This window comes from Hylobates moloch, unplaced genomic scaffold, assembly GCF_009828535.3.
Source record: "Hylobates moloch isolate HMO894 unplaced genomic scaffold, HMol_V3 SCAFFOLD_12, whole genome shotgun sequence".
In the NCBI taxonomy this organism is placed as follows: Eukaryota; Metazoa; Chordata; class Mammalia; order Primates; family Hylobatidae; genus Hylobates; species Hylobates moloch.
The window spans coordinates 81,271,774-81,293,722 of NW_026652287.1; the positions used below are offsets into that span (position 1 = coordinate 81,271,774).

General features: G+C 33.6%; 1 protein-coding gene across 17 annotated transcripts in view; it reads right to left on the minus strand.

The window, feature by feature from the left end:
- Nucleotides 1-21,949, minus strand: part of PPFIA2 (PTPRF interacting protein alpha 2) — a 497,171-nt gene that overhangs the window by 94,408 nt on the left and 380,814 nt on the right. For all 17 annotated transcript variants that reach the window (XM_058424785.1, XM_032170842.2, XM_058424778.1 and 14 more), the window contains 6 exons: nt 17,035-17,118; nt 16,647-16,778; nt 15,025-15,087; nt 10,544-10,635; nt 5,628-5,763; nt 647-867 (listed from right to left, as the gene is read on the minus strand). In XM_058424785.1, coding sequence (XP_058280768.1) covers nt 647-867; nt 5,628-5,763; nt 10,544-10,635; nt 15,025-15,087; nt 16,647-16,778; nt 17,035-17,118 — 728 coding nt within the window. The remainder of the gene's footprint in view (nt 1-646; nt 868-5,627; nt 5,764-10,543; nt 10,636-15,024; nt 15,088-16,646; nt 16,779-17,034; nt 17,119-21,949) is intronic.

Here is a 21,949-nt window from a genome sequence, read left to right on the forward strand (position 1 = left end):
CCCACCACCTGCCTCAATTTCCCTTTCCCTGGAGCCAGGAAGAGAGCCTTTACCAAAAACTGAACCCTGCTGAAACCTTCATCTTGGACTTTCCAGTCTCTAAAACTGTTAATAAACTTCCAAGAAACATGCTGTCCCTGATATAAATGGCATAAAATTGACAAAAAGAATGGTAAATTAATTTCACTCCAATGTTTAAATATTTTAAGGGATCTTAATGCATATTAATTTGCATACTATTTGGTACCTTTACTGCAGTATATAATGTATTTGAAGAATGTACATGATTACCACATATACTTTCCCTTTAGTAGCAAATTTTAATTTAAAAAGTGCTTTAAAATTCACTGGAGAAAGTTTTGCCTTTCACTTATTCTTCTATATTGTCACTAATGTCATTAGTTTTATATGTTTCATGTATGTTCCTTACAAAGGCTGTCCTAATATTATAAAGGAGATATACAGATATACTGGGAATCTTCTGAAAATACACACTCTGATTCAGTGCAAATGGGGTGAGGTCTGAGATTCTGCATATCTATTAAGCTCCCAGTTCAGGCTAATGCTTCTGATCTAGTAATTACATTTTTAGCACAGTATCAAGGTCTTCTAATTTCTTGAAACCATCAGTACTAATTGAAGTTACCTGATTTCTTTGTTGATGGCATCCAATTGTTCCTGAAGCATCATGGCTAGAGTCTGGGCGTCGGAATGACCACTTGGAGAGAGAAGATCCATTGAGCTAAAAATTGTTTCTCTGTCATCATCATCAATATCAGACATTTCAGTGTCACTTTCAAAAGGATGGCTGCTTAGTACTCCAATCTGTTGAGTTCTATTCCACTCGTGATCCCCAAGAGATTTCACCTGAATGGTGAATGAAAAAACGCAGAATATTTATCATATTGCTCATTTTCAAAGCACTAATCTCAAGGACAGCAACAACAACAGGCATGCTTTTACAACTGACCTTGCAAAAACCGAACCAATTGTTAACATTTTAATTTATTTGCTTCCATTAAATAGTTCCTTGACATCTTAATTAATGTGAGGGATTAATTGTCAGCATAAACATCAAGATTTTAATAGAAATAAAGATGATAAACTTCAACATGATTTATAGTTCAATCATATTCCAAGGTAACAATTACTTTAATGCATGTATTTGTAATACTTTTCCTTATTTCCAAATATAACAATCTATTTATTTGTACTCAAGCACTCACAACTTAAAGTAGTCTTCCTATATTTTCTTATTATAAGCTTAGATCACAAATATTATCACATAAGAAATTACACAAGAATTCTCTTCTCAACATTTATTTACATTGATTCTAACAAAATATTATTCAAAATATTGCAAAATGATGTACAGGTGTACTCCACAGAGATTTCAGGGTTAGTTCCAGCCCACCCTGATAAAGTGAATATCACAATAGAGTCACACAAATTTATTGGTTTCCCAATGAACATAAAAGTTATGCTCATTCTCTACTGAAGTCTATTAAGTGTATAATCGCACTATGTCTAAAAAACGAACATACCTTCATTAAAAATACATTATAGCTAAAAAATGCTAATGATCATCTAAGCCTTCAGTGAGTTTCAATCTTTTTGCTGGTGGAGGGTCTTGCCTTGAGGCTGATGGCTGCTGACTGATAAGGGTAGTGGTTACTGAAGGTTGGGTGGCTATGACAATTTTTAAAAATAAGACAACAATGAAGTTTGCCACATTGATTGACTCTCCCTTTCATGAAAGATTTCTCTGTAGCATGGAATGCAGTTTGATAGCATTTAACCCACAGTAGAACTTCTTTCAAAACTGGAATCAATCCTCTCATACCCTGAAACTGCCTTATCAACTATACCAGGAGTAGGTTGCATCTTCACCGGGAGTAGATTCCATCTCAAGAAACCACTTTCTGTTCATTCATAAAAAGTAAATCCTCATCTGTTTAAGTTTTATCATGAGATTGCAGCAATTTATTTGTATTTTCAGGCTCTACTTCTAATTCTAGTTCTCTTGTTATTTTCGCCACATTTGCAGTTACTTCCCCCACAGAAGTCTTGAGCCCTTCAAAGTCATCCACGAGGGTTAGAATCAATGTCTTCCTAACTCATTAAGGTTGATTTTTTTGTTTTTGAGAGGGAGTCTTGCTCTGTTGCCCAGGCTGGAGGGCAGGGGCTTGATCTCAGCTCACTGCAACCTCTGCCGCCCAAGCTCAAGCTATTCTCGTGCCTCGGCCTCCAGAGTAGCTGGGAATGCAGAGGTGCATCACCACACCGAGCTAATTTTTGTACTTTTAGTAGAGATGAGATTTCACCATGTTGGCCAGGCTGGTCTCGAACTCCTGACTTCAGGTGATCACCTGCCTCAGCCTCTCAAAGTGCTGGGGTTACAGGTGTGAGCCATTGAATCTGATCAAGGTTGATGTTTTGACCTCCTCCCATGAGTCATAAATGTTCTTAATGGCATCTAGAATGATGAGTCATTTCCAGAATGTTTTCAATTGGTTTTGCCCCAGTCCTTCAGAGGAGTCACTCCCTATGGCAGCTATAGCCCTATGAAATGTATTTCTTAAGTTATAATAATTGAAAGCCAAAATCACTCCTTCATCCATGGGCTACAGAATGAATGTTGTGTTAGCAGGCACACACACACACACACACACACACACACACACACACACACACACACACACACACACACAAAATCTCTTTGAGCATCTCTGTCAGAGCTCTTGGGTGGCCAGGTGCATTGTTAATAAGTAGTAATATTTTGAAAGGAATATTTTTTTCTGAGGAGTAAGTCTCAAATGTGTGTTTAAAATGTGCTGTCATCTACGCTTTGTTGTCCCATTCATAGAACACAGGTAGAGTAGATTTAGCATAATTCTTGAAGGCCCTAGGATTTTCAGCATGGTGAATGAGCATTGGCTTCAACTTAAAGTCACCAGCTGCATTCATTCACCCCGTCCTCTGAAGCTTTGAAGCCAGGCATTTACTTTTCTTCCCTAGCTATGGAAGTCCTAGCTGGCATCTTCTTCCAATGGAAGGTGGTTCCATCTACATTGAAAACTGGTCGTTTAGTATAGTCATCCTCATCAATTATCGTAGCTAGATCTTCTGAATAACTTGTAACAGCTTCTCCGTCAGCACTTGCTGCTTCACCTTGCACTTTTATGTTGTGAAGATGGCTTCCTTCCTTCAATTTTATGAACTGAACAACCCTCTGCTAGCTTCAAAGTTTTCTTCTGCAGCTTCCTCACGTCTCTCAGTCTTCATATAATTGAAGAGAATTAGGGTCTTGCTCTGGATTATGCTTTGGCTTGTGCATGCTTTGATTGTTTATCACTAAATGATCACATTTATGTAGACCACTAAAACGTTCTCCATATCAGCAGTAAGGCTGTTTTGTTTTCTTATTTGCGTGTTCACTGGAGTAGCACTTTTATTTTCCTTCAAGAACTTTTCCTTTGTAGTCACAACTTGGCTGTTAGATGCCAGAGGCCTAGCTTTTGGCCTAACTCAGCTTTTGACATGTCTTCCTCACTAATTGTAATTGTTTCTAGCTTTTGATTTAGAGATGTGCAACTCTTCCTTTCACTTGAACACTTAAGGCTATTGTAGGGTTATTAATTGACCTACTTTCAATATTGTTGTGTCTTGGGGAATACAAAGGTGCAAAGAAAGGGAAAGTGATGGGAAATGGCTGTTGGAGCAGAAGCACACACAACATTTATAGATTAAGTTCACTGTCTTATATTGGCATGGTTCGTGGTGCACCCAAATGATTACAATAGTGACATCAAAGATCACTGTTCACAGATCACCATAACAGATATAATAATAATAATAATAATAATAATAAAAGTTTGAAATATTTCGAGAACTGGTGGGTGCCGTGGCTCACGCTTATAATCCCAGCACTTTGGGAGGCCGAGTTGGGCAGATCACTTGAGCACAGGAGTTTGAGACCAACCTGGGCAAGATGGTGAAACCCCATCACTACAAAAAATACAAAAATTAGGTGGGCATAGTGGTGCCCGCTTGTGGTCCCAGCTACTTGGGAGGCTGAGATGGGAGGATTGCTTGAGCCCAAGAATTCAAGCCTGCAATGAGCCATGATCACGCCACTGCACTCCAGCCTGGGTGACAGAATAATATCCTTTCAAAAAAAAAAAAAAAAAAGAAAGAAAGAAAGAAAGAAAGAAAGAAAGGAAGGAATATCGTGAAAGTTGCCAAAATATGAGACAGATATACAAAGTGAGCACATGCATTGAAAAAATAGCACCCATAGACTTGTTTGAGGCAGGGTTATCAGGAACCTTCAATTTGTAAAAAAACAGACAAGCAAACAAACATAATGCTTGTGAAATACAATAAAGCAAAGCACAGTAAAACAGAGTATACCTGGAATTTTTAAGCCCAAGGCATGCTAATTTACATGGTTATGTTTTTTAAATGGATATAAGAAATCTTCCATTTGAAGTATGCAATTGACCAGTCTTTTTCAAGCTGTTATCTGAATGTATGAGGAGGCTGGGCGTAAAAGACAGATCCTTGATCTCTTTTATTCTGCTTTTTTAAAAATTGGTTTTTAGTTTTGTGATCATATAAAATGATTTCTATGGAAGACCACATGATACTTCCATGAGCATTGAATTAAGAATTGAGAACCAGAATTAGTATTTGTGTTACAATTTGTTTTGGTATCAAGTAGCACTAATTAATTTGTCACATAATAATGAGAAAAGAATTGAGATTAACTTCATTTAGTCTTCATTTGCTCATTTATTTATTCATGTATTCAACAGATATTGAATGCCACTATGATGGATTAATTAATACATAACATACTGGTGCAAGTTTAAACCCAAAAGTCATCAAGGGCCTGTGTACAAATATGGACAAATGTATTATATAGTATTTGGGGTACATAAAAGTGGTTGAAAGACTAAACTATACTTAGGCACCAAAGGACTGTTTTACTTCTCTATAAAATACAACTACATTACTCAACAAACATAGCTTTCAAATTTTAAATTAAGTTATTGACTGAATGGAAGGCGAGCACTGCCCCTTATCATTAACAGTTCTTTATGAACACCAGGAACAGTCTATGTACATTTTCTTCAAAGTGTTTTTAAAATACTAATTTTAATTAAGTTAATTTGAATGAACAACATGAATGCCATTGCTCAAATGCCCAAGAAAATCAAAAGACTACGTGTTTGGCAATGTAGTATAATAGTTAATATTACACTACTAATAGTATTGGAAACTACACAAATATAGGCCCAAGTTTTGACTCCATTACTTTGCTACCTGTGCAATGTTGAACATTTAACTTTTCTGAGCCTCAATGTTTTTATGTCTGAACTTAGTATAAAAGTAGTACCCACTTCATAATGTTATATGAATAAATACATGGGAAATGCTTATTCAACTTTGGGCCCATAGTCGGGGCTTTATGTTACTTATAGTTTTTTTAAAAATGTCATACTCTGTGTTTCAAATTAATAAAAATGCTAGCATTTTCTAATTATCTCAGTGTTAAAATTCTATCAAAAATAAAATGATCTATTTAAATAAAACTAGAGAAGAGTTGCAGTTAAAAGATTAACCTTTGGCTCATCTCTTCGCACACCCATGCGGCCTCTCCTTGGTCTTCTTATTACTTTAGTTGTTCTGTAATCAGACTGGCTGTCCACTAGGGATCCCACTGAATATCGCAACTCAGCTGAGGTGTCTAGATGAGTTCTGGAAAAAATGAATAATATAAAATAATCCAATCCAAAAAATTGAACTTACCAGGAAATTACTATCTGCTGTTTAACTGGCAATAAAGCAGAAGTCGTCAAGGAAATAAACGTCAAGAAAGAAAACTGATAAAAATTGTCATGACTCTCTGAGGCCTCTTTAGAGACTTATGTCAGAAGCTGCAGTCTTAGGTCCATTCCTGAAAGTCAAGTGCACTTTCTTCTTCTAGAATACACAGTACTTATAACCTTTCTGTTTATTATCATTTTCAAATGCAGTAATAAAATGAATCATAATAACACTGATAATCAAAATCCATTAGGTTAAATTCTGGCAATTTAGTTGGAGCTCTTTCGTGTATATCACAGTATATGCTATTGATTACTGTATTTGTTTTAAATATTTCTTATACATCTAACTAAAAATGTCTAAAATTTGAGGGTCCCAGAACTTTTCCAATCTTAAAATTTTTGGAGAAGTTTATTCACATTGTCTATTTTTCACATTCTATTTTTCAATTTAGAGAATCAACAAAATCCTTAAATTTAGATGGACCCAAGGCTTATGGTTTTATTTTTATAAAAGAAAATAGGATATACTACCAGAAGGATTTTTTAAGTTTTTAATAAGACGTTTCAAAAGGATGAAGAAAAATCTTTTCATAAGCACAATTGATTCTTAAATCTGCTTAAAGATGAAAGAGTTGGAAAATTTTAGTTGGAAAGTATCATTACACTAGTTTTCAATAAACATGGTAATAAAGTATCCTAAAATCAAAGTGCAGAAAAGGCTTCTCCAGGCATATTACTTATATGTGGATTTATAGCAAATTCATTTTGTTACAATAATGATGATAATAACGTGACATAACGCTGTCCTATAAAATGAAATAACAGATCCATCATCAGTAGGAAATATACTTAAAGCTGTTAGTTCTATTGAATTTGAGGCTCCTGCTGATTGACTATACTCTCTTTTTCAGTTATTCTTGTGAACAAAGACAAGCACTTCCAAATATTTGGTAACATTAAAAAGGGGAGGTGAGGTCTGGGTGTTTGCAACAGCGGAAGACACTAACTTAAGAAAGTTCTTGTTTTGCCAAATGGGGCATTAGAACAAATGAACAAAAAATTATCCATAAAATAGGTGACAGCTATTGCTTTTGTAGCAATATATTTGAGACTTAATCAAGTAAACAGGTTTTATCATGGATAAGTTACACACAAAAAAATAACTAACTAGGCCATATTCACAAAGGACACAACTCTCTGTTTTCATCTCTTGGGCAGAGGCTCTAAGTTTCATGAAGAACAAAGATCAGATTTTAGTCACCTTCCTATGTCCAGGAAGGCGTTCCTAGCATACAATAAGCACTTCATAAATATCTGGCAAGATGATAAATAAATGAAATCATTATAAGACAGGCTTAAACTATCTTGCTGTAATCAGTCTGGGTTCTTTTTTCCTGTGGCTGCTTACCTTAATGTCCCTTTGGGCATCAGAGTGAAGTTTCTAACATTATAACTCATCATCCTAGGAGCATTGTTTTCTTGTTGATTTATCTCACAACTCCAGACAATTTATTTAAAAAAAAAAGCAAAACACAGATCTAATCATATCAATTTCCTGCTTAAAATTATTCAATGTCCTTAAAGGCCCTCTATAATTTGGGCCTTTGCCACTTTCCAGTTTCATTTTAAGATACTGTCTGCCTAGCTTTTCATACAGCTGTACTGACTTTTTTTCAATTCCAGTAACTCACACTTTCTTTTCATTTCTTTGAACATGCTTTTGTTTTTGTTTGTTTGTTTGTGTTCTCCTGAAAACAGTCTCAACACATGTGGTTAACAGTTTTAAGGTCTCAGTTTAAAAGTGCTATTGCCATCTACTCTTCTAGCTCCTAGTATTCTTTTTATTATAACAGTCCTCAAACTCATCTCTTTCCTCTTTTTTCCAATTCTCTGAGCTAGTTCTCTAACAGGAGAAAACAGAGGCAATATTATCATACTAGTTTAATGTTTAAATCATTCCAGGTGTTCAGTATTTTGAAAGGCTTTTGGAAGGTCTAAGTAAGTCACAAAACAGGCATCAGTTCCTTTAAGCAATGAACCCTGTAGCTTCTCCTGAATCTCCTGTGACTCTTGCATGTAATCTCATTAAAGAACTTGCATAAATAAGGCAGGTAAGAATTTTTTTAGAGAAAACCTATTACCCATCGCTCTGCTTCCTGGAGTGTTCTCTGTTGTCTTTTCCAATTACCCAGATTCTACCTTTTTTCAGAGTTGAGCCAAATCAAGCCCTTTCTAGTCACTCTGGAATTCATTTTGCTTTCTTCTCAGATGAGATATTAAGAAAGAATAGTCGTCACTGATATTCGCTCACCTTAGCTTCTCTCTCCTCACTTCCTCACCTATTAGATCAAAACTTAGTAGATAGAGTTCTCACGCACCTCCTATTTCTGTTATTGTTTTTACAAAATTACTTGTCCTCAGAAGCATGAATGTTCTATAAATAATTTTTGTTTAATAAATACAGTTATCCTGTAACTTATTATAAGTTCTGTTTAGCTAGCTTACCTTAATTATTTCTATAATACTTTATACTTGTGATATGGTTTACTATACATATAATCCCCATTGCTTACTTGTCTTATTTTATCTGCAAACCAAGCCTGTGAGATAATCACAAAAATACCATTTATGCATATTTAGGCACAAATATGTATTTATTTAGAATGTTATTAAGGAAAATGGGTTTTCCAAAATGAAGCAGCTTGTAATTATCTGTCTGACTTCTAGGAATGTGGATTGTCTTATTCTTGGTCTAAGGTTCCTTCCACTACAATCTGTTGATCAAAGAATAATTGTTCTATATAGGCCCAATCATCCTTCATTGTAGATAAATGTCACATTGTTAGGCTGTCCATAATGACTTAGTGCAGTGATAGACATTTATTTATTTATTTATTTATTTTTTTGAGAAGGAGTCTCGCTCTGTCGCCCAGGCTGGAGTGCAGTGGCGCAATCTCAGCTCACTGCAGGCTCCCCCTCCCGGGTTCACGCCATTCTCCTGCCTCAGCCTCTCTGAGTAGCTGGGACTACAGGCGCCTGCCACCATGCCCGGCTAATTTTTTTGTATTTTTAGTAGAGACGAGGTTTCACCGTGGTCTCGATCTCCTGACCTCGTGATCCGCCCGCCTCGGCCTCCCAAAGTGCTGGGATTACAAGTGTGAGCCACCGCGCCCGGCCAGTGATAGACATTTAGACAACACTTTGAAACTTTGTATTTTGAGACCTAAGGTCAAAAAAACAAGGAAATGGCCATTTATTCTTAATCAAATATATTTAATCTATTGATTCGGTAACGCTTATTCTATGATTGACTCCCTTGATATTTTATCAGTTCTTCTCCTTCTCCTTCTCCACCATCCTCATTATAATCATCATAACCATGTGAACACATACCATTGAAATAATAATTTCAGTTCATATGTAAAAATCAGAATCTTAAAAATGCGAAAAATAAGAATGGTTTTCTCAATTAATGACTTACATATGTAAAAGTTTCTTGAGTGCTTTTATGCCTGCCGAAATTTTTCTCATATTCAATTGAGTATGGAAGTGCTTAAAATATTAAATATTGTTTTTCCTTACATTTATATTGAAAAGAGTTTAAGACACTTCAGGATTTTTTTAATTTGAATTTTTATTTGAGCATCTGAAAAATGCTTTACCAGATATTCATTTATTCATTCTATAATATATCTTGAGAGCAAATTACATGCAAGATAGTTTTTTTAGGTGTTGAGATTATGGTAGTTATCAAAACCGATACAAACCCCTCCTCTGGTGGAGGTAACATTCTAAAGATGAACATAACACCAAGAAAGATGAACTTCTACTAAAATCCTATGGTAGTGGAAAGTTTCAAACAGCTGCTATTATTCTGTGTTGCCTAGTAAATACGTGATTAAATGAGTGAGTCCTTCTGGGGTTTCTAACAACTTTAAATAAAACATCTCAAACACAAAAGGAAATTATGTGTGAATTATTAACATATAGATCTATCTATCATCTATCTATCTATCTATCTATCTATCTATCTATCTATCTATCTATCTATCTATCTATGATCTATCAAGTAAGCTGCCATCCATTGCTTCTTTTCCTTAAGATGAGATAGTAAATCAAAGTAGATGAGTATGGCTAAATTTATTTGAAGTTTTTTTTCTTTTTTCTTTAATCTGATTCATTTCTCTTTTCCTCTTTTTTTGCAATTACTTTACCGAAATAGGTAGCTGCTAAGTGACCATAACCAATAATATTTGTTTAGTCACAATAATCACTGAACATATTTCTGCATGTTTCTACACTGCATGTTTCTACACTGAACACATACAGAAAATTTTATGTCGAACTCAATTTCTGTATTGAACACATATAGAGAAAGGGGCTGACGCCTCTTCTTGAATGAGATGCAATCTCCCTGTACACAGTTCAATTTCTTCAATTAAGAATCTTTTAATATATTTATATCTATATAATGAAATGCAGAATACAAAAGGTAATATTTTAATTTTTTATTGATTACGCAAATAAGTTCTAATTAAAAAGTTATTTTTGAATGTAAAAACTGTAAATCATTGAAGAGTCAAAATGTGGTAATGACTAGTGAGCAATAGGAAGTACTGATTTATTTTAGTTGAGGACATATGAAACCAGAAGGGAATTCATGTTGATTTTCAGTGAACTATATAGATAAACTTTTAGTTTAATGTTACCTTGATATTGTGGGTTCAATTAAAGAGCCAGTTCTCATTTTCAATTGGTCAAGTTCAGATCTCAGCTTTTCAATTTCTTCTGCTAATCTTTCCTAAAAAAATCAAAACAGTGTTACACAGATGCCAGTAATATCAGCAACCAATTATGATAAATGAGTCTTAATGTTTTTTTAAAGGAAAAACTGAGGATATATTTTTATTAAAGGTTATTACACATAATAATAAAGCATGCCAAAATTTTCCACTTGTAATAAAAAATGTGGATCGAGAAATCAACAAAAATGTATCTATAATCCGTGGCATGCACTAATCCTGAATATTTGAAAATTCGTGGGAATATTACAATTATGACCAGCTATGTAGATGTCACTGAAAAACGCAGAGTAGAAATCATATGCAGTTTTGAAAATAAAGAAAGCATCTTTTTTATGCAGTAAATGAAGAATTTCCATTATTCTACGAGGGTTAAAGGACATATGGGTGAAGGAAAAAGATGATTGGATTGAAAGAAAAAGGAAAGTAAACTCTCTGGCTTTTACTCTGCATGAGATAGGCAACAATTGGAGGATTTTTTAAAAAAGTTATTTATTTATTTATTTATTTATTTAATTTTTTTTTAAAGACAGGGCCTCACTCTGTCACTGAGGCTGGAGTGCACCTTAAAAAATAAAGTTGACAACCGATTAGCTTGATATTGTCACAATTATTTGTACTTAATGATAATTTTCTCAAATTGGCATTATAGGTTCTGCTCTGCAAATCTATGAAGATAGGGGTTGTCTTAGAGCTTTAATTAACTGTTTTTATATTGTTATACAGGTCTAAATATATCATTCTAGATTTTTCTATTACTGTTTTTCCCCTTCCCAGTGGCTAGTGCTTGATATTTTACTTTATTCAAACTTCTTTTCTCATCACACTTTTTTTTTTTTTGTCAATGTGGCCTTTGCAATGTTTTTCTCTTTTCTTTTTATTCTCACTACCTCACTACCATCCTACTCTAAGCCCTTTTTATCTTTTTCCTGAATGATTTTTACCAGTTTCAGTCTCTTTCCTACACATTTCTCTGCTAGACATATAATTTTAAAACACATGTACAATAAACTAATGTGTTGCTTTAAAATGTTCAATAGTTTCTTATTGATTTGTAAATATCTTTGTTCATTATTTTCACAAAAGTGTGCTGAGTACCTCTTGTGTGTCAGGCACCTGAGATACATTAGTGAGCTGACAAATGTCTTGCCCTCATGCAATTTAGAATTTAGTAGAAAAGATGAATAATAAACAAGTAGGAATATAGGAATACAGAATGTTGTTAGAAAGGAGAAAACACAGGAGTCATGCAAAGGTTTTTCAATAAAGTGATACTTCGGCAATGACCTAAATAAAGGAGAAATTTAAAAATGAGACTCTTAGGAAAAGGCATGGCAGACAAAAGCAATAGCATGTACATACACCTCTTAGTGGAAATGGAGTAGAGGGTAAGGAGTCCAGTGTGGCTGGATTGGAGAGGTTTAATTGACAAGTAGAGGATACTATTTAAAAGTATGATTGCAGAACTCAGGAATGGTAGTCCTAAAAGAGGTTGTAAACCACTTCAAACTCTGGCTTTTACTCTGCATGAGATAGGCAACAATTGAAGGATTTTTAAAAATTCTTTTATCTATGTATTTATTTATTTAAGGACAGGGTCTCACTTTGCCACTGAAACTGGAGTGCAGTTGTGTGATCACAGCTCATTGCAGCTTGAACTCCTAGGCTCAAGTAATCCTCTTGCCTCAGGCTTTCAAGTAGTTAGGAGGACTACAGGTGTGCACCACTGCACCTGGCTAATTTGTTTTTATTTTTTATTTTTGTAAAGATGGGGTCTTGCTATGTTTCCTGGATTTTCTAGCAGAGAAGTGGCATGATCATTCTAATGGCTGTGAAATAGATTGTCAAGTTAAATTGGGAGGCAGAAAAGAGAGGAAATTTTGAGGCAAGAGAGTAATGGCTTGGACAAGACTGGTGTTAGAGTAAGAGTGGCTATATTTTGGCTATATTGTGAGAGTAGAACTAAGAGGATTTGATATTGGACCAGATGTGGGATATGAAATAAACATAGGGGTCAAGACTAAGTCCAAGTTTTTTAGCCTGAGTAACTGAAAGAAAGAAAGAAAGAAATTGTAAGTATGATTGACTGAGAAGACTGCTGGTGTGTTAGGTTAGGTGGTGGTGGTGTTTGATGTGTGGGAGTGGGGTGAGAATATATTGGCATGTTACATTTGAGGTACTTAGGTGTCCATATGGAGATATTGAGTTGGCATTAGAATATATAAACTCTCTCAGGGAAGAAGACCCAGTAGGTAATCTAAATTTGGATGTGCTCAATCTATAGATGGTGTTTAAATCCAGGAGATCAGATGAAGTCACTAGGGGTGAATCAGAGAGAAGAAAGGAAAGCTACCTAGAAACTTCAAATTTTAGAGATAAAGATAGAAAGGGAAACACTGAGAAAAGAGTTTGAGCCTACAGAGGGTTTTGCTGATAATGGACTGTGAGTACAGTTAGTTTAGTGGAAATTTGAGGAATTATAGAAGATGTGGTCAGATTAGTGAATGTGCCCATCTAAATGGGATGATAGTTCAGAAATGAGATATGATTTGGGATTTACTCTCTCTGGAGACTGACACGAGCAAGGATGCAAAGCATGGCATGATTAGTACTCTTGGTTGCTTAGGCAGATTGTTGGAGTTACAAGGCTTCGGTAGGTGGTGGGGGAGTGGGTTCTGGGGATATTGCCAGGAGCACACAGAGCTTTGGATAACATAGCATGCATAACAGCATCAAGTCCAAAATTCACAATCTGCTCAAAAACTACTTCTTTAAATACATACCAGTCACAGTAAACTTCTGATGATTCATCAAATCAATCATCTTGATTTTCTTTGTGCTGTTGCAGAGGATTCATCCTCTACCTAGAATGCTCTACCTTCATTAAGATCATATATATCTTTAAGAGGCTACTAAAAATGTAATCTCCTCTGTGTTGTCTTTGTGAACTACCTCAGAAAGAATCAGATACTATCTTCTAGGTCCCACATTACATGGTTCTAAAGGCCTATCTTTCAGGTTCTAAAGACCTATCTTTCAGGATTGCATCATAATATGCAGCATCCAGTAGGGTTAAATGTATAATTGTTCTCTTTCCTCTATTCTTCATCTTTTCCAATACCTTCTATATCCCATACTATCCCTCCCTTCCTTCCTTCCTTCCTTCCTTCCTTCCTTCCTTCCTTCCTTCCTTCCTTGCCTCCTTCCCTCCCTCCCTCCCGCCTCCCTTCCTTTCCCTTCCCTTCCCTTCCCTTCCGTTCCCTTCCCTTCCCTCCCCTTCCCTCCCCCTTTCCCTTCCCTTCCCTTTCCCTTCCCTTCCCTTCCCTTCCCTCCCCCTTTCCCTTCCCTCCCTTCCTTCTTCCCCCTCTCCCTTCTTTCCTTCATTCTCTTTTTCCCTTCCTTCTCTCTCTCCATTTCTTCTATCTTTTCTCAACAAACAATTATAGATCACTTCTTAAGTTAGCAATCCTATCTTCTTTAACAAAATAAGATAAAATTGCTAACAATAACTTTACAGGCTAATGAAGACGAAAAATACTATCAGCAATTACCATTAAAATTTCACAATCTACCCTTAGTTTCCTCTTCTACCACATGCCCTACAACAGGAATAATTGATTCCAGCCAAATAGTTGTGCCTATTATTTAAAATGTCACACTCATTACCCATCCCCTCACCCCACCAAGCACCTGTGATCATGCCACATGCACTATGTTTGAAAGCCTGGCGTCAGGGTCCTACTTTCCCTTAAATCTTCAGTCAAGTCCCTCCTTCCTGAAGTCTTCTTCACAGCAGCAACAAATCATGGTCTTTCCTATCTGTAGCTCTTACTGCCTACTTCACTAATTTGGCACTTGGCATCTGCTACCCTGCATCCTCATTGGTTTGTAAAGGCTGTGTTCTCTCTCCTCAATTGGATTTTTTTTAGCTCCTTTGGAACTAGGATTATGTTTGGACATATATAACTTAGCATAATTCTTATATATGATAGTATTTAATGTATTTCTGCTGAAAGAATATCTAAAATTAGACATAAATTAGTGCATATATTTTAATTCTATTTATATAAGGCATAAAGCAAGACAAAACCATTGTTTAATGTTCTAAGTCAAGATAGTGATTATCCTTTAATGGAAGAGTATGAATATAGACTAATTTGGGGGGAGTTTCTGAAGTGCTAATTTTTGGTGAATTTGGGTTACAAAGATTCATCAAGCTCTTCCTCTCTATGTACACTTTACTGCAGGTATTAAAAAAAGTTAAAATTGTTTTACAAAGAGAGCATACTAAAATTATTTTTTCAAATTTATTTTACAACAAAACATTCATCAGTGGAATAGAAAATAAAAATAGAAAAATGGGCCCAAAATGTAAGTTTCCATTATACCTTATCATGTAAAGATTCTTCAAGATTCTTTCTGAAAGTTTCTGATTCTTGAATTAAAACATTCTAAAGAAAAGAAAATAGCAGAAATAATTAATAAATTAAACAGAAAATACTTAAATACATATTGATTAATATCTTATCACTCAAGAATCCTCTTAGATTCCTTCCTTAGTACAGGTATTTCTTGGTTTCCATGGAAACCATGCTTTGATGAAATTTTCAAATGTGAGAACTTCACATTTAAAAAATACATAATTTAAATGGGAAATGTTATTTTGCAACACTTGAAGAACAAACGAAATAAATATTGCATTTTAAGCTATTTCTGTTTGCCTTTTCTCAGACCACATTTTAAATTAGAAACTATTGGTTATTCTTCAAATAAGAAAAAGTGAGCAACAAGCTAAATCTTAGAGGTGTTATAAAAAATTCAGAAGAACTCACTTCTATTGTCTGACGAAAGAAGAAATTGTGAAATCATATTCTTAAAAATTTCACTTTCTGGACATCTACTGCAACGTGGAATTAACAATTTATAATGATACTTAAATTATTAGAGAAATAAGAAATTCTAGCTATTCATAAACCTAATATTACATGTCACAAAGTAATGTGGAAATAAGTTGGCATCATAGATACTTAAAATAAACCTTGCCAGAAAATTATTTTTGTTGTTAAAAATTATTTATTTTTCTACAAAACACACAAGTACTATAAGGCATTATTTAAAATAATGTATTCTTTTTCAAAGTTATAGAGTAAAATTAAACTAAGAGTGTAGTAATTGCATAGTGGCCATGTATTTGAAGTTGCATGAGAGGAAGTCATGTCTTAGTACTTTTTAATGGGTAAATTAATCAAACTACTTTAACTTTTTGTCAAAACATTTTCCCTATTTTGGTTTATTTTATGTACTAATGGAAAATGTTTAGCTAAAATAGTGATTGGCATTCAATCTAGATTTCTAAAATGATGTGATCATCCGGGTTTTATACCCTACCTTAATTTATGCTCTGGAATTGGTAACCAGCTCTCATAACTCTTGCTGGTCTGGTAGCTGCCAACTATCAATGAGACATATATAACTGTAAATCACATTGTAGACTGTACAGAAGCACTATTTCTGAAATAATGCAGCTGAAAATACTGGATTCCTAAACCCTTTACTGGGATTGATACTAGTTCTTTTGATGATATAAACTCACTTACATTTTGACTTTTAGTCTGGTGTGTAGATATCCGTCACTTGACACATGAATATTTCAAATCACCTCCCCCCGAAAAAAGTATTGACTTGTGTCTCATCACTTTTCTATTTTGCATACCAGGCAGAGGATAAATAAAATATTTTCATCATAAAAGCACAGCATATTTTAATACATTTGCCTCATATGAACATGTGAATATAAAAGATTTATATATCATGCAAATTTTTTATTCATTCCAAATTTGATCTTACACTTTTTTAAATAAAAAATATGCATTCCTTTCTAAGAATATACCAGGCATTTTAAAAAAGTAAGTAAATGGATCATCTGACCATTACAATGATTGCAGCTGTATATAAAACAAACATGGGCATTGCAAAATATTCATGTGATTTTACCCTTCTATCATTTTACCTTTTCTTCTAGAGCAGCCATTCTTTCCTTTAAGTGTAGTTGTAGGCGTTCATTGGATTCAGTCAGAAGTCTATCAACTGTATCCGATAATCTCTTGTTATGCTCCTCATTCATTTTCTCTCTTTGCCTAGCCTTACATTTTAAAAAATGACATAAAAATCAATTCAAAAACTGTTTGAGATTATTTTTATAGTGTTGCTAGTTTTAAATTGAATTTAATTTTACATCTGTTTTGATTAAAGTGGTGGAAACTTTTTCTTCAAAGTCTACAGGTCATATTTGTCAGTTTTAAGTATAACCTCACGCTCAGTTAAAGGCTTTCTTCTTATATACAGAATATGAATTCATAAACCAATGATTGGGGGGTAATAGTTCTTAATATACATACTCTTTGAAGTTCTTGATTTTTCTCTTCAAGTTGACCCTCTAAATGTCTCATACGTTCTTCAATATTTCCATGTCTTTCTTCAGCCTGTTAAGAAATATGAAGAATACACCTGAAATGTAAGATTTGGTTAACACTTTTCCTCTAAATAAATTGAAATAAAATGTAAAGCAAGCTACTACCAACTGCAAACGTAGTTTTTAAAAAATAAACTTTCTTCAAACAGGCAGCTGAACAGCATTGCTTGAAATGTGTCAGCTACAAAGGCCTGTTACATCCAAGCATCAGCAAAACATTGGAGTTATTTATGAGCAATGAAATCAGCCAAATGTAACATGCAGACTGTGCATGGTTTGAACACAAACCTGCCATTGTCCAATCTTAAGCTCCTGAAGCACTGAACTGCACAGATGGTTGATTATCAATAAATAAAAGTAACATAATTTTTATAAATGAAAAGAAAAACTTAGATGGATTCTATTTAGCAATAGAAAGTAAAGTCCAGTAGGACTACCTTCCTACGTATGGAGATCATTTCTTGTAGTTTAGCTTCCATAACATATTGATAATCATCAGATGAGGTAGAAGAGGTTGGATCAGACTAACGAGTCAAGGAAAAGGAGAGGGACAAAATTGAAAAATCAGAACTAAAGACACTGACACCGAACAGAACACAGCACAGAATGCTTAAAAGAAAAGTGTGACAGCAAATTTAATACTTTAATAGACAGAATTTTATGTGGAAAGAACTACATTGATATTTGGTGAACACGATGCAGTAGATGGTTTTAAATAAAAAACAATAATATACTAAAATAAAAAGCTATCAACCTAAGATATGAAAGGTTAGTGATGGCTGGCAATGAAAGACTGCTACAGAATGAATAAAGCAACTCTGAAAGAGTTATATAATAATTGGAATTATGGGAAACCAAACACCAGAATATGTCTCTGATAGATTGTTAAAAGTTTGTATTTGGGTTTGTTTGTCTATATTACTTAAAAATAACAGAAACAGTAGTTTCACAATGTTGAGGAATATGTGAGACAATGACTCAGGTATAATTAATTTGGAACAAAATTTATTCTAAACCTTGCTCTGTAGAAAAAAGATAAAAAACTAAGCCTAAGGGTTATTGTGAGTAGTCCCCAATTCAAGCAAGATTGAGTTTCCTCAGCAACAGGAAAACTTATGAAATGACTTCTGGTGTCTGAATGCACATTATGGTCATTGGTCCAGAATTTAATGGCCTACTCTCAGATACTTGGTCTCAGATACTGGTCTAACGGTCCACTCTCAGATATTGGTCTAGAATTTAATGGCTTACTCTCAGATAGGTTTAATTAGAAATCTTAAATGAAAATGATTGAAAGTCCTCAAATTATCAATTGACAATAATGCTGTGAGAACAAGAAATCTTGTTTGTGACTCTCCTAAATGACACTAGGGGCCAATCCCAAACTGTTTCTGCATTGATTTGTTGCTGTGGAAACAAAATAGTGCCTAAAGTGAATAGGCAGCACAGTTTCCTTGTAAGCTCATGTTTGCCCAGTGCCAAGGTTAGATACATGTCTTGGAGGTGACCGTCAGGCTACCACAGGTGCAGAGTGTTCAACATATGTGACATTGCTGACAGCAAAATTGTTAGTATGTTATGCAAGGATTACATATGAAGTTACATCAACATTTTAATAAATGCAAGTTAAGTAATTATTACATTTAAAGGACTGTGTCAGGACTACAAATTTAACTCCAGAGCATATTCTATCACATTTTATAAGCTCATTCTAAAACAGTGAAACTCACTTTATGGCAATATAGAACTATATATAAATATGTCATGCAGTAACTGAAAAGAAATAGTAACCTATTCATTTGATTCAGATGCATATATACTATTTTATGTAATAAATTCAAATTTAATCTATGAAAGCAAACATTTAACATTTCAATTCTGGTGTGCTTATGCAAACTACAATTCAACATTTACATTTTGTAAGGTTTTCCTTCTGATATTCTTATTTTATAAATGTGGAAGATAATAAAGACATACCAAATAACCAATTTCTTTCCTCAAGTCGTCCTCAAATTTCCAATTTAGATGCTACACAGAGTTACCATGGTCCCCAAATGCCATATTTTTTTTATAATATTATTTAAATTTTAGAGTTCTATTAAGAATACAGTTAAGTGGATCAAAATGTTGTTGAAATTATATAATCTAAATTCATAAAGTTATCTGTGATCTTTCAAAATTACATTTTAACATGCAGTTAGTAGTGTTTAAATTAATTAGATGACTGACTCAAGACACTTGAGACATGAATATTTCAGCTGCCAAGACTGTGTCTTCAAAAATACAAGTTTTTAGAGGTCTTTAAAACTTCTAGTTGTTTCTGTTTACTTATTAAAAACACATCAAACTTTAAAAGAAAAAAAAACACCAAAATTGTGAAAATTCACTTCAGAGATAAAATAAGAATTTGGTCCTGTTTTAATTACTATTATTGCTGATACATTTTATTGGTACTAGAAATAAATAAAATACCTCATTCAAGATGAATTATGTCCTTGCAAAAGGAATATGCATTTTAATTAAAAAGTAGATATAATAAATCACAAGACTGGGAGCCCAAAGTAATCTTTATTGGTTAATTGTGTATAAACTCGCCAAAGCAAAAGTTTTAGTTGTATCCATAACCATTAATCAATCATTCTGACTTTCTAAAAGCCATAAATAAGCTTTGCCTATACACACACACACAAACACACACACACACACACACACACATTAGAAGGAGAAAAATAGTTTATCAACCAAATAATGCATTCAGACATCCCATCTAAATAATATATACTGGGACCAATTTTCAACCAACACTACTGATTTGCATTCTATGTGAAAACTACAGTTTTAGCAATTGTTGTAAATACAAAGATCCCACAGAAACAGTCCGCTATTTTTTATACTCCTTGGTGAAAAACTGTTTATCTTGGTTTCACTCCTTAATATGATATAGGAAAATTTAAAATAGACTAAAGTTTTAGGATGAACTACAGGCAGAAATGGTTTTGAGAACAGGAATAAACTCAGAAAGGGAGAAGAAATTAAATTTAAAGAGAAAGACCTAGAAAAAGGAAGAAGAAAAGTTGACAGTAAAGTAGAAAAAAGTATATTGGTGAAATAAAATGTCTGAGGGATTATCAAGAATATCATTGAAAATATAGGAGGAGGATCCCATGTTTAAGTTAAGAAAAAATATTTTTACTTTAGTGAGTAGTCAAAAGGTTAATGAACAGAAAAAGACTATGATGATCCATAATAAGGAAATATCAGAAACAAATTGAAACAGAAAAAAAAAAACAGATATAAAGATAGACCCTAAAGGTCTTGAGAACAGAGTACAAGAAAAAGTACAAGGCTGTTGAAACCACAAAACTTGGGAGAAGAAATGAAAGAGTGATCCTCAAATGTTAAAAAAAAAAAAAAAAAAAATGACAGGCAAAAGGAATGTGTTCGGGATAAAATCTCAGTACTTAAGGAGCTTTCATAATGAATAAAACACGGTAATAATATAAAAAGTATATATTTGAAATATGTTGTTGACATAGCACCAGTCAGAAAAGAAAGTGATAAAAAGGAGAGTGAATTAGAGCATTTGAAGACTTTTTGGAAGAATTCCAATTTTCTGAAAAATGAAATCAAAGAGGTTCAGAGACAGTAAAGGGAGGAGAGAGCTGAGGGGAGCTATTTTTTGTGCCCAAGGTAATATTTTATATATATATATATATATATATATATATATTTTTTTTTTTTTTTTTTTTTTTTTTTTTTTTTTATGAGGCACCTAATTCCAGTTATTTTTATATATTCTAAATCAATAATTCTTGGGAATATTTAATATAGTATTTTTTATGTCAAATATTATATTTTAAATTGTTTTTATTCTCAGTCTGTCAAAGGTTAATGTGGGGCAGTGATTTTCTGAATTGTAAATTGTGTTAGTTGGAGGAAATTGCAGATTTTCTTGTGTTTTAGTCAGGATAATATTGATAATTATTTTAAGCTACAATTTTACAAAAGTTATTTTTCTTATTCAGTCACTCATCTAACCCCCAAAATAGTGCCACTGGAAAAGATAACTCTTTTTGAAAGTCCTTTATGTTCTTTAGATGAAAGGCCTAATTATGCATATCTTAGTCTAAGTTATAGTTATTTAAGATCTGTGTTTACAAGAAAAAAATGAAATAATACCAACATGTTTAAATATTTTTTTCAAATTAAATGATAAATTTATCTTTATCTTAGAAATCACACATTCCTGAAATTGCCAGAATGGTTTACTGGCAAGGTTTGTGACTATGGAATGATCCAAATTATAATCCCATCTTAATCAGTTTTATCCAACTAGTTACTCCAACACTCTGTAAACTATTTCAATGCTCTCTAATCCTGCTCTACGCCGTCAAAGGTTTGCCTTTCATTACCTGGTTAATTGTCCTATTTTAACCAACAGGAAGATCAGTCCACTGTTCATTTTTAATTATTTGCTTTTTTAGAAAATCAGGTGTGTGTGTCTACTTCATTGCTGCATCAATTATTTTGGGTAAATCCTAATCCCATAATTTTAAACTTGAAGTCCAGATATCTATCATACTCACTTATTGTAGTAGCCTTGAAAACTTAGCAAATATTAACTATTGTGTAAAAATATAAATTGTGTGATTATTTTTGAATTCATATCAAATGTCAAACATGCTTTTAGTGACAAAATGTAGTTTTATTTAACTTGTGACATATATATACACTTTGAAATGATGCCATTTCCGTTCGACTGTGAGAGGTCAGAATAGTCCTTTTTAACATTATAATGCTTGTAAAATTCTAAAATATTCAGATAGTTGCAGAATCTACCA